Below are 12,920 nucleotides of genomic sequence, written 5' to 3' on the forward strand. Positions count from 1 at the left end.
TTACATCCAACCAAATAACTATGGTAAATTAATTTCACTTCACTTTTGTTGCAATCAAACGACACAAAAGGGAAAAAAAAATCACTTTACTTTCCTTCACTTCACCTTACTTCCCTTCACTTCCCTTCTTCCCATTGCCCTCGCAACCAAATGCAGCCGAAAAGTTTGCAATTATAAAACATATTTTAAAATGGGCCAACAAGACCCATTTCGGGCTAAATGGGCTGAAATGGATCAAAAACATGGGAATCTCGATGACAAGTGTATGGCGGCCTAATTATTTTGAAATTACCACATGCCACTTTTCACGTGACAAAATTTGGGTCTTAACAAATTTGCCGCTTCTAATTATGAACATTCCTATGTAGCTCGCAGATTATGGGGTCAGTATAACCCATCAGCAACTTATAGTGGGCTGGGCTGGACTAGGCTTAATTAAGCTATGTTTGTAGGGTCCAATGGATATTTGGATTGGGACTAGATATTAATCCTTTTACAGGTTTACCCATGCAGAATAAAATGTCCTGCTGAGTGCTGATCACCCATCGGTGTAAAATCAGGGCTGAAATCTACTACGACAGCATAACCTACTAGAGTGTGAGATGGTCTAGTTATGAAGATTTTCAGGCTGCGTGATGCCTACACCTAGACATAGAAAAGATGAAATGACCACCACGATTGACATAAATTGAAAAAAAATCAGTCATGTTGGTGTTGGATGCCCCCATGCTGGTGTAGGGGTCACACAACTTGACATAGATCCCCTTCTTATTTAGGGAAAAAAAAAAAAAAAAAAAACCTAAAAGGCAGCATGACTCTTACACTAAGATATAGAGGGAGACAAAATGATCACCGTGTCCCTCATAAATGGTTGAAATCTCACGCTTATTGATATTTTTCCATAGACTCCTATTGGCCTATGCGTTAAAGTAGAGGCTATGCTACCCCTTAGTGAATCATTCCCATTTAAATATGAGAGAGGGAGATGGAAACATATCACCTTCGGATACGTGGATCAACAATGGGCTATTTCAATCACGATGGGCAAAGGTTATTTGGAAAGGAAACCCATCTAGAGATGAATATTTGGTTGCTCAATATATCTGATGTATCAAACCGGCCCAAATCATGTCAATCGGAGAACCCAATATGCTCACAAGTGAGTTTCGGTCTACAAGGAATTGGCTGTCAATAAATGGCAAAATATATATTTGAAAATCCAAGATTATTAATAGTCTACACATCAAAAACCGAGGTTATATGATTGATTTGGTTTTCAAGTTCTTGATACTTACATAGTGAATTCATACTAGTCAACGCGTAATAAAGCTACAATGGCTCTTTTATTTATCATAATAAATAAATAAATAAATAAAGACGCGCACATTGAGCTTCGGATTAGGTTTCTTCCTATTTCCCACTACCTTTGAACCCTAATCCTAAGCTCATAGGATTCCATCTTCCATCCTTCATCCAAACTGGTGCCCTCTCAAACACCTTTATGAGGCAAATATAATAAAAGCAATGAAGAATTTTAAAAGAGAAAACCTTCAAATGGGAACTATATTTTTGAAAATCCAATGGGCAAAGCTTTTCTCAATGACCTATTGATATAAGTTTATTTCAACTGTCCAATGAAACTCAAATTTTGTACTAGGGTATAGTAATAAGAATTTTCCCATAAGATCGAAGTGTAATTTCCCTTCTATGAAAGATATTTTTATTATTTCTTTGAGGGAAATAATCATACCCATTTGGCATTTTATATGCAGACATAGTTGGGAGTGAAAACTCAGCACACTTTTCTATTATAAATATGTTTATCCCATGTAAATGATACATTTTTCAAGACCACCATTGAACTACATTTTCAAAATCACCATTGATCTAGAGAAAATGAGAGGCTTCTCAACAAGAGAGGTTCCTCTCCCCCCAACAGATACCCACTCCACCTCATCTCACACCGTTCATGGGATGTGGTCCCACTTCCTAAAGTGATCCCTAGAGTCTGAAGTCTAAACATCTTGGGAGTTCAGTCAACATTCCCTCCCTCTAGGGAACACAGAACATGGTCAACACAAACCTCTCCTTCTTTGGGGGGAAGGATTTATTATAAGTTCCTACACTTTGCCTATATTTACTAAAACTCTTTTATTTTTTACTTTTTTTACTGATACTTCCTTTTTTTTTTATTTTTACATCTCTTTCTTCCCTGCTCTTTTTAATACCCAAATTTCCCTTCCTTTTCACTTATAGCCTATTAAACTTTTTTCAAATTGATTGGTTCAAAACATGGTTCGAACCAAATCACTAACAAGTTTTACTTCCTTCTCCTTCTTCTTTTCTAATCTCCCATCTGTCCTCTTGATGACAGATGTACAACCGTTTGAAGGGGAATATGGACTAAAAAGAGAGAAGAACAAGAGACAGCTAAGAAGGAAATCATAGAGGCCTTGAAGGTTTTGGAGAGCTTGGAGACAAATTTTACTTTGATGGTAACAGTTCTGGGTTCTTGGATTTGAGCCTTGTGCCGTTCTACAGCTGGTTCTACACCATGGAGAAAAGTTGCAACTTTCGCATAGAAGCTGAGTGCCCAAAGCTGATTGCTTGGGCCAAGAAGTGCATGGAGAGGGAGAGTGTGGCCAAGTCCCTACCTGACTCGGACAAGGTCTACAACTACGCTCTGGAGCTCAAGAAGAACTTTGGTTTAGAGTAGATAAGATAGAAAGGGTTTTGGATTTCAAGCCATGCAGAAGAGTATTCAAAACTCTTGTCAGAGGGCTTCGGTGTGTTTTTAGTGTTAATGCCCTTGGGTTTTGCGCGCACTTGTTCCTTTGTCTTTCTGTATTCAAGGTGTTGCTTTGAAATAAAGAACCTGAGACTTTTGGGGTCATAGTTTATTCTGAACTCTCATAAATTTCATTTCTCACTTCAGAAAATTGGAACAAAGCTAAATTTGCACCCCTTATTTCCAAGCAAATCCAGCTTGATGAACTAGTTGTGTCAACCAGTGGAGCCTGGTTGGTTTTGGTTCAGCTTAATCAATTTCCACCAATTAAAAGCCACGTACTATTACCGACAATTGAGTTAATCGAATCTCATAGGCCAGCATGCTCATGCTTTTATTATGTCGGTTGATTATCAATCCAGAATTGTGCTCATAGTAATTAATCTTTAATACCTCTAATTTGTCAGATTTTAACGTTCAAGCTCAAAGGTAAATCCTGATTACACGAAGTCACACCTAACCCATTTACCTAATATATCATTGACGGGGAAGCTAATTGCCTAATCAGTCCTTAAACAGGTTATAATTGAAACAAAATGGGCTTAAACATGCTCATCAATCGGACTAGCTACTGTGAACTTGACTATGCATCTTAGTCCTATTTATCCATTTTTTATTTAATATATTCTTAGTTGATATTTAGTCAAAAAATTAATTAAATGAATATTGGTTTAAATTCTTAACCCTTTTAACCCAAGGGGGTAGCGCAGTTGGTGAGCAACGAACTTGGTAAGAGTAAAGTTGAATGGTTCTCATTCAACCCTGGTATGATCCGATCATTGCGGTTGTGAGGTTAGTATGGGCCCCAGGGATTAGTCAGGCCAAAGGCCTGGATACCCGTCATTAGCAAAAAAAATAAAAATTCTTAATCCTTTGAGTGTATAGCTAGGTTTAAGATACTAGAATCAATCTTGGGGATATTAATCCAACCCCAATCCAAATAAGACATAACTACCTCTTGTTTAAATTTAAAAGATATTTATTTTTACTGTTTTACCCTTCATAGTACTATATTAGTGAAGATTCAAGATCGGTATCATCCGTTACTAATCCAATCTAACTGATCCTATCATATTCTTCAAACCATGGTGTCTACTCTAGCTTTTGGTTGATTTGTCTCCTTGTTTTCCGTGGGTGGAGATTCTACTTGTCTTCCATAATAAAACCAGATTTTGGATAGTTGGAGTTTACCTCTCTTCGATAACTCGTAACTTGGAATGCGATACAAGGGTTTCTGGATTTCTATATTCAAAGTCAGCGACGTCCATGTTCTTCATGAGGGCATTTCCTATTTTATATGCAAACCCAGCCAAGTGATCGAGAAGAGTTTTGAACAGAGAAAACCTCCAGGTGGCAATGACTGATTTGTTGCTATTATGTTTTTGAAATTTCTATGTAGAAAGCTTTTCTCAGTCAACAACCTATTGATATAAGCTTATTCATGTGGTAAATCAGATGAAACTCAAATTTTGTACATGAAAACTTTCTCATGAAATTTTTCATTTCATTATATGGATTTCATGTACATGATACCTTTTTTAAGACCATCATTGATGTGGGGTGGAAGGTCCATCCACACATACACATGGTGAAGAACTCTCTCATTCTTCTTTTATCTTTTTTAAATGCCCTCTCCTCCTCTCTTTACACTAAAAGGTCATTTGAATTAAGATTAAAACAAAAATAAATAACTAATAATTATACAGAAAATATGAAAAAAAAAAAAATCTCTCAAAAATAAAAGCACCTCAAAAGAATTAAGCCTAAACTCCCACCTTTGATATTACCATTAGTAAACGAGAAGGAAGCTTATAAATTCAAGATCCTTCTGCAACTCCTTCTCTTTATGCTTAGAAAGTCGTGTTAAAGTAAATTTTTTTTTATTGTTTTAAATATAAGTGGTGCTTTAATTGCACGTTACCTATAACGTAATAGCTTAAGGGAGTGAAACGGAGAGGAAATGGAGATAAGACTCAAAATTTCTCCAATTTTCTATACGAGGAGTAGGAGATGATTCTCTACAAGAAAGGTTCCCTTACCCTGCAAGTAATTTCCCTATCCAATCTCGAAGAATGGATCTTCTGTATATACATTCATTTGTATATATATGTATCTATGAGGATCAACACTTGTTTCTTTTACTTCTATATATGTATATGGAGAGGGATCGGTAGGCTGTCGGTATACGGAAATTAGCGAACAACATCAATTGAGGCATATGAAACGGTACCATAAAGGAAGAATATGGGGTCATCTAGAAAAGCAAAAAAGATAGGAATATATGTGTATATATACCCCTATCCACATCGAAGTAGTAGAAATTATGTAAGACATCTTAAAAAATAAAAATTTTAAAATAAATAAATAAATAAAGTAGGACAGGTGTTGAATCCTCCCATATATACAAGTGAACATAGTTGCAGAATATCCAAATATCTGGGGTGTGGGACCACACGCTAATGGTGGTCCCCACCTGCTGAAGTCTAAACATCTTGGGATCTGAGTCTACGTTCCTACGGGGAACATATAACATGGAAGGTTGCAATTTTATATCTAAACTCAACTAAAGCCGGCCAAAAGCAAGGTTTTTAAGGTTTAATGGACATCTCGTTATGACGCATTCCATGAGAAAACTCACTTCTCAGATGATACTGCAAGTCTACAACTGAATAAACAAAAAGCATATGAACTTCCTTTGGAAGAAGAAGCTATAAATATACTAACCCACCATACATTTCTACCCACAACATAGACCAGAAACTGCTCAACCAAAGCAAGCTTTTTTCATCTGCTTCTGTTGTTTAAGCCATTTACTACTCTAAGATTCAGAAACAATGGTGGACGAGTTCTCTTGAGTGCCTGGCCCAGCTTTTATGGGATGAGAGCAAGAATTGCACTGGAAGAGAAGGGTATCAGCTACCAATACAGGGAAGAGAACCTAGTCGAAAAGAGCCCTTTTCTGCTGGAAATGAACCCAATTCATAAGACGATCCCTGTATTGGTCCATAATGGGAAACCCATCTGCGAATCCCTCGTTATTGTTCAATACATTGATGAGACTTGGAAAGACAAATCTCCTTTGTTGTCTTCTGATCCTTACCAACGATCCCAGGCCAGATTCTGGGCTGATTACTCTCTCTCTCTCTCTCATGTTGCAAACGTAATCCCTAAACGATGCAGAAAAAAATGAAAAAATGAGAACAAAGGATCAACAATGCACACAGATTGAAGAGGTTCAACAAGATTGTCTACGTTCATGGTGAGATGAGATCTTGTTCCACTATCAATCATGAATAGGGTTATAATGCTCGTCCTCACACCTCTCTCAGCTTGCTTACAAAGAAGGAAAACTTCGCTACAAATATATAGCAAAATCCTCATCTTTCTTCTTTTCTGATATCCCATCTGTCCTCTTGTATTTTTTGAAATGGTAAGTTTACAATTTTTTGAAGAGAATATGGACTACAAAGGGAGAAGAACAAGAGGCAGCTAAGAAAGAATTAATAGAGGTCATGAAGGTTTTGGAAGGAGAGCTTGGAGACAAACTTTACATTGGTGGTGAAAGTTTTGGATTCTTGGATTTAAGCCTTGTGCCTTTCTGCAGCTGGTTTTACACCGTGGAAAAAAGTGTCAACTTCAGCACAGAAGCTGAGTGCCCAAAGCTGATTGCTTGGGCCAAGAAGTGCATGGAGAGGGAGGGTGTGGCCAAGTCCCTACCTGAGCCACAAAAGGTCTACAACTTCGCTATGGAACTCAAGAAGAAGATGGGTTTAGAGCAGAAAAGAAAGAAAAGGTTTTGGATTTCAAGCCATGTAGAAGAGTACGTATTCAGAACTCTTGTTAGAGGGCTTTGGTGTATTGTAGTGTTGAATGTCTTAGGCTTTGTTCACTTGTTCCCTGTCCTAGTGTACTCAAGGTGTTTGCTTTGAAATAAAGAACCTAAAGAATTTTGAGGGGCTACTAGTTCATTCTGAAGTCTCACAAATTTAATTTCTCACTCCAGATTAATTGGAAAAAAAGGTCAATTGCGAGGTTAGTGGGCTGGGGAGTGATATGGCTTGGCCCAACAGTCCAACTATTGAATACACTGGACTCAGGGGGTGGCCAATGGCGCAGGCTTCAATATAATCAGTTCCAGACATGAACTACCCAGATCCACTCAATTGCACACCTGACTTTTACATCCAGCCTGCTCAGGCCTGGTTGGTTTTAGTCGGGCTTAATTCATTTCTACCAATTTAAGTTACCTTCATCGACGGTTATGGTAATTGAGACTCGTAGGCTAGGAAGTATAGAAAATCCCTTTTCTCCAAACCTAGAAAATGGTCATCAGAATTCTTTATTGGTGCAAGTGGTGCATCGACCACACATCTTGCCCATACTATAATCTGCCCGAGGTCTAAACATCTTGGGAGCTGAGTCAAGGGATGCAAGAGTCTCTTGGTCAAAGTTGTCCTCATCATGGTTCAATGAATCGATCTGATATTGAGAGAACAACCCGGATCAGATTGGTATCAACTTGTACATATTAAGGCACCGTTTGATAATGTTTCTGTCGTTTCTGTATCTAGAAATGGCAGAAACATAAATTCACGTTTCTGGGAATAGAAACGAATTTTTGGGTATTTGATAAACCTGTTTCTCCATTAAAAAAGATGAAAAAAAAAAAAGTGACAGATCTGCGAGAAAAGATGGAAAGAAGCAAATTGTCTTGTACCATTTCCTTGAACATCAAAGTATTTTCTCTAACAATTCAGTGGAAAACAGAAGTAATTAAAGCTCGAAAATACTTCAATTTTCTGTGAATCCTTCACAATGAACTGCATAACAGCCATTGATTAAGAAAGGAAGCAAGAGGAGATCATCATCGAAGTACAAAAAAGACAAAACACATAAAATTGAGAAATCCTAACTCCATACCTCAGCGAGCTCTATGCCGCCATGGAAGCAGAGAAACCCTAAGCTTAACGACAAACCCCCGTATTTGCACAGAATTTCAGAATTATGATTGGGAGCTTTTTCAGTTCAGAGTGTTCAAATTTAGAATTAGCGAGCTTCTCTTGCAAGAGGAGATACCGAACATCGTGGCGGTCAAACTTAAAAGATTCTCGCCCTGGAGCGCTCGTGACTCCGGTCATCTCGAGATCGATGGCGACACAATCAGCATCTCGAACATGGCCTCAGAGATCTTTGAGGGTGGAATCAAATTTATTTTTGTCACTTTCTTCAAAGCGAAGGGCGAATCTTGCAGAGGAGTAGCAGGGTTCGCCTATGGAGTTTCAATAGGGAGAAGAAAATGAGCTCTTGAGGAAAGGGAGGCTCTTTTTTTTTATTAGGGAGAGGTGCATTTGTCGCTCAATTCTTTGTTTTGAGAAAAGGCGTTTCTTGGACCATAAATTAATATAAATTTCAATTTATGTTTCTGAAAACAGCAGAAATGGAACACGTTTACCAAACTCTTTTTAGCCCGTTTCTCCGTTTCTAGGAACAGAAAAGCGTAAAAACTAGAAACGCGTTTCTGGGAACATTATCAAACGGTGCCTAAGAAAAAAAAATGTAAAAATAATAAATTTTAAATAAAAACCAAAACTATATTTGATTGTTAAGGAATGAACAAAATAAATAAATAAATTTGAATTTAAAGTGATAGATAGACGCAGATTTTGGCATATCACCAGCATACTTAACCTTTTTTTTCTTTTTTATTGTTACTTCTAAGGATCTGCTCAAGGGGACTTTATTCAAGAATGATGGGGAGGGATGAAGAGAGGGGACAACACATTTATATAACAGGAGTCAATCCACATGCCATGCCAAAGGTGAATTACCAGTTCAATGTATATATATATATATATATATACTCTTAGCAAACAAAAAAAATAATAATAATAATAATTAATAAATAAAGACAAGGATCGATTCACTGACCTCCAAGTCTTCATACTCTTCAAGTAGAAATTACTAGCTCTAGGCACTGAATTCTATATATATATATATATATATATATACTCTTAGCAAACAAAAAATAATAATAATAATAATAAATAGATAAAGACAAGGATCGATTCACTGACCTCGCAAGTCTTCATACTCTTCAAGTAGAAATTACTAGCTCTAGGCACTGAATTCACGAAAAGAGAGAGACACAGTAATGATTGCAAAAATTCATGATGATGATTGCTTTGTGTCTAATCTCTCTCTATAAATGCAAATTTTTCTTTTTTTTCTTTTTTTTTGAATTTTTTCTTTTCTTCCCCATTCATTTCTTGACAACCAAAATTAGCCTAGGGGTGCCAATTGAGACTTGAGACTTGAGACTGATTGGATCTCGATACAGACTTCCAAAATTATGATCCGCATTACTCATGAGAACACAAAACATGTAATGGAAAATAATAACATATTTATGGATGGTATCATTAATTGGAGAAGTGTGGCCTGTGCACCATCTCCTGTGAAATGAAAAACAACATTTCTATCAATGCTTCCTCATACATTCCTATTAGCTCTTGTACACACAAAAGAACTATACACTCCCCCACAGGAAATACTTCCCCAGCAATTATATATCCAAACTCAACTAAAGCCAGCCAAAAGAAAGGTTCATGGATTCAAAAGATATCGATGCACCATACATTTCCACCCACCGGTAATAAAGATACCGCTCTTTCTACCAAAAAAGGGAAAAAAACAAACATATCGCTCAACCAGAATAATCTTCTTCTCATCTGGTTCTGCTGTTCAAGCATCTGCAACATTGAGATTTAGTAACAATGGCGGATGAGGTAATTCTCATGGATTACTGGCCCAGCTTTTTCGGGATGAGGGCAAGAATTGCTTTAGCTAAGAAGGGTATCAACTACGAATACAGAGAAGAGAACCTAGACGACAAGAGCCCTCTTCTACTCCAGATGAACCCAGTTCATAAGAAGATTCTTGTCTAGGTCCATAATGGGAAACCCATCTGCAAATCCCTCATTATTGTTCAGTACATTGACAAGAGTTGGAAGGGCAAATCCAAATCTCCTCTATTGCCTTCTGATCCTTACCAACGAGCCCAGGCCAGGTTCTGGGCTGATTATATTGACAATAATGTACCTCTCATCTCTCTTTAATGTCATTTGTATCTTGCGTTTACCTCTTTTCTTTTTGCTCCGATTCGTTGCAAGTGGAATTTAAAGGGAAGAGAACTGAAATTTTGATACTTAAAATAGAAATATTTGTAATCATTATCCCATGTGATTGTATAAACTACTTACCTTTTTTAACCATATATAGTAATTATACATTTTACATGTAATTTTTATTTTACATATTATAGCAAAGGGTTTTGGATGCAAAGTAAATTGAAATTTTATTACCAAATATGGAATTATTTGAAATTAATGTTATAGTCATATGAGGTAATGATTACACATATTTCTTTTTTAATTATGAAAAATTCACTTCCCTTCTCTTTAATTCCCCTTGCAACCAAGTATAGCCTTCATATTTTCCAATCTCTCATGTGTGTTTTGTGAAATGGTAGGTTCACAAATGCATAAAGGGAATATGGGCTAGAAAGGGAGAAGAACAAGAGGCAGCTAAGAAGCAATTCATAAAGGTCTTAAAGGTTTTGGAAGGAGAGCTTGGAGAAGAGCCCTACTTTGGGGGTGACAGTTTTGAGTTATTGGATGTGAGCCTCATGCCTTTCTACTGCTGGTTTTACACCGCAGAGATATGTGGCACCTGCAGCATACAAGCCGAGTGCCCAAAGCTGATTGCTTGGGCCAAGAAGTGCATGGAGAGGGAGAGTGTGGTCAAGTCCCTACCTGACTCAGACAAGATCAACAACTTGGTTCTGCAACTCAAGAAGACGAATGGCATAGAGTAGAGAAGGCACAATAATACATTTTAATTAGAGGGCTTCAGATTAGTGTTAATTTTCTGGGATTTGTTCACTTGTGTTCTGTGTCTTCGTGTGTACTCAAGGTGCCGCTTTGAAATAAAGAACCTATAAAAATTTGAGGGGGCATTGTAGTTTATTCTGATCTCCCAAAAATTTGGTTTTCCACTTCGGATAAATTGGAATTGGGAGGCTAGTGGTTCAGGGAGTGATCTGGCTGACTGGCTTGGCCCTAATGCAGCTATTGATTACAAATCGATCATCCACTTGTAAAAAGAAGAAAAAGAAAATGATTGTCCATTTGACTTGATTTTTTGAAACAATAAAACAACTCAAAAACCTAAAGTGAAGGAAGAAAACAGGGGAATAAGCTCACAATACACAAATTAAGATCATTAAAGCCTTAACCAATATAACATCATATACAAATATTTAAAAAGCAAAAAAATAGTATAGGACAAGGTTCGTAATCTCAGGATCAATCTCGATCAATTTTGATCCAATACCAATCTGGATTGCTCTAAATCGGACAGATTTACACCCGCCCTTTTTTAAGAAATGAAAATCAATTTTTTACTACTTTTTACCCTGGGGTCGTATTAGTAGATCGATATTGGATCAACAAGACTTGGGATCGATCTTGACCGATACCAATACAATCAGACTTTTGAAACCGTAATATATAGTATGATTAGTTCATGCAGAAGATGTCCAAGGTTAAGACCAACTCAAATCCACCTCTCATTTTTCTTTTGGTGTGGGGAGGCGTGTGGTTTGGGGGGTGAGGGGCAGAATCCAACTCCCTTGAAACCTTATAAAAGCAGGATTCATATAGTTTAAGATACAATCACTTTATATCATTATTTTGTTGTCTAAGACTCTTGCTTTTTTTTCACTCAAATTGGGTGAAGACAGAAAAACAAGGAAAGCACTATCAGTCTTAATACTCTCATTGCTGTACCCATAATCTCCTCTATTCTAATCCCAAAATTTTCTTCCTACGACCCATAGCAAAGTCATAAATCATGTGTGGATCAGGGAGGGACTTGGACACACTTTCCCTTTCCATGCACCTTTTCCCCCAAGCAACCAGTTTTGGGAATTCAGCTTCCATACTGAAGTTACCAACCTTCTCGTAGGTGTAAAACCAAGCAGTAAAGGGAACAAAGCTCAGATCCACAAAACCAAAGGTCTCACCATTAAAATAAGGCTTGTCTCCCAGCTCTTCTTCAATCACTTTCAATACCTCTAGCAATTCCTTCTTTCCTGATTCTTGTTCTTCCCCCTTGGCAGCCCAAGATCTCCTCCCATTTGGGTGAACCTGCATTTGTATTCACAGTTTGCAGGAACTATCTAAAATGAAATAAAAGATTGCAAAAGAATTATTTGCTGTATCTTAATTTCTTGGCATCAAACATAGCCTAGATATGGTTCTAGTTATGCACAAGGCCACAGACCAAAATAACTGAACAAAGAATGAGAAAGAGAGGTGTAAAGAACTGACCTTCTTGTCGACGAAGTCAGCCCAAAACCTGGCGTGTGCACGCTGGTAAGGATCTGAGGGTAATAAAGGAGATTTGTCCTTTGAAATCTCATCAAGGTATTGAACTATGATTAGAGATTCACAGATGGGTGTTCCTTTATGGATCAAAACAGGGATCATCTTGTGAATTGGGTTTATCTGCAGAAGCAGAGGACTTTTGTCGAACAGGTTCTTCTCGTCCTTGAGTTCATATTCGATTCCCTTCTCGGCAAAGGCTATTTTCACTCTCATCCCAAAAGGGCTAGGGCCGTTGGTCAAGAGAACAAACTCATTTGCCATTGTTCAGAAATTCGCAGATAAATAAAGAAAAAAACACCTAGACAAGTGTGATGGGTATGTGAGAAACACAATGAAGGCAGAGGATATATTAACGCTCTTAGCAATTGTTTCTGCTGAGTGGTTTGTCTTCTCTCTTTTTTTTTTTTTTTAAATGTATTGGTGTCTTCTACTCTTCTCTACCAAAGCCAAGGGAATTCGTACCGGTGTCACAACTCACAAGTCACATTCAAATGGTGGCATGGTGAATGCCAATTTATGAATACCCTTAGCCTGCTGATCATGGTTTCAAGCATCAGTCTTGTATTGGCCGTATTGGATGAGGTCTGTTCTTGATTCCTGACCGATCTAGATCGGTGATTCGTATCATTTTAAGGGTAAAATAATAAATAAAAAAACTAATATTAAAAAAAAAAAAAAAAAAAAAA

At 37.3% G+C, this 12,920-nt stretch overlaps 2 protein-coding genes and 1 pseudogene across 2 annotated transcripts; 2 read left to right on the forward strand and 1 right to left on the reverse strand.

Annotated features, from left to right (window-relative positions):
* Positions 1 to 5,518: 5,518 nt before the first annotated feature.
* On the forward strand, positions 5,519 to 8,047 carry LOC122059806 (probable glutathione S-transferase parA). Its single transcript, XM_042622843.1, has 3 exons — positions 5,519 to 5,948; positions 6,241 to 6,581; positions 7,813 to 8,047. The coding sequence occupies exons 1-3, from the start codon at positions 5,667 to 5,669 to the stop codon at positions 8,045 to 8,047; spliced, it is 858 nt and encodes a 285-aa protein (XP_042478777.1). The 5' UTR covers positions 5,519 to 5,666.
* A 745-nt stretch (positions 8,048 to 8,792) lies between these two features.
* LOC122060212 lies at positions 8,793 to 10,661 on the forward strand (annotated as a pseudogene).
* Positions 10,662 to 11,168: 507 nt separating this feature from the next.
* Positions 11,169 to 12,667, reverse strand: LOC122060210 (probable glutathione S-transferase parA). The gene is made up of 2 exons (XM_042623405.1): positions 12,178 to 12,667; positions 11,169 to 11,994 (listed from the first exon to the last, which is right to left on the reverse strand). Exons 1-2 carry the CDS (start codon positions 12,493 to 12,495, stop codon positions 11,647 to 11,649), a joined length of 666 nt encoding a protein of 221 aa, XP_042479339.1. The 5' UTR covers positions 12,496 to 12,667; the 3' UTR covers positions 11,169 to 11,646.
* Positions 12,668 to 12,920: the final 253 nt, after the last annotated feature.

This window comes from Macadamia integrifolia, chromosome 13 (assembly GCF_013358625.1).
Source record: "Macadamia integrifolia cultivar HAES 741 chromosome 13, SCU_Mint_v3, whole genome shotgun sequence".
NCBI classification, from domain to species: domain Eukaryota; kingdom Viridiplantae; phylum Streptophyta; class Magnoliopsida; order Proteales; family Proteaceae; genus Macadamia; species Macadamia integrifolia.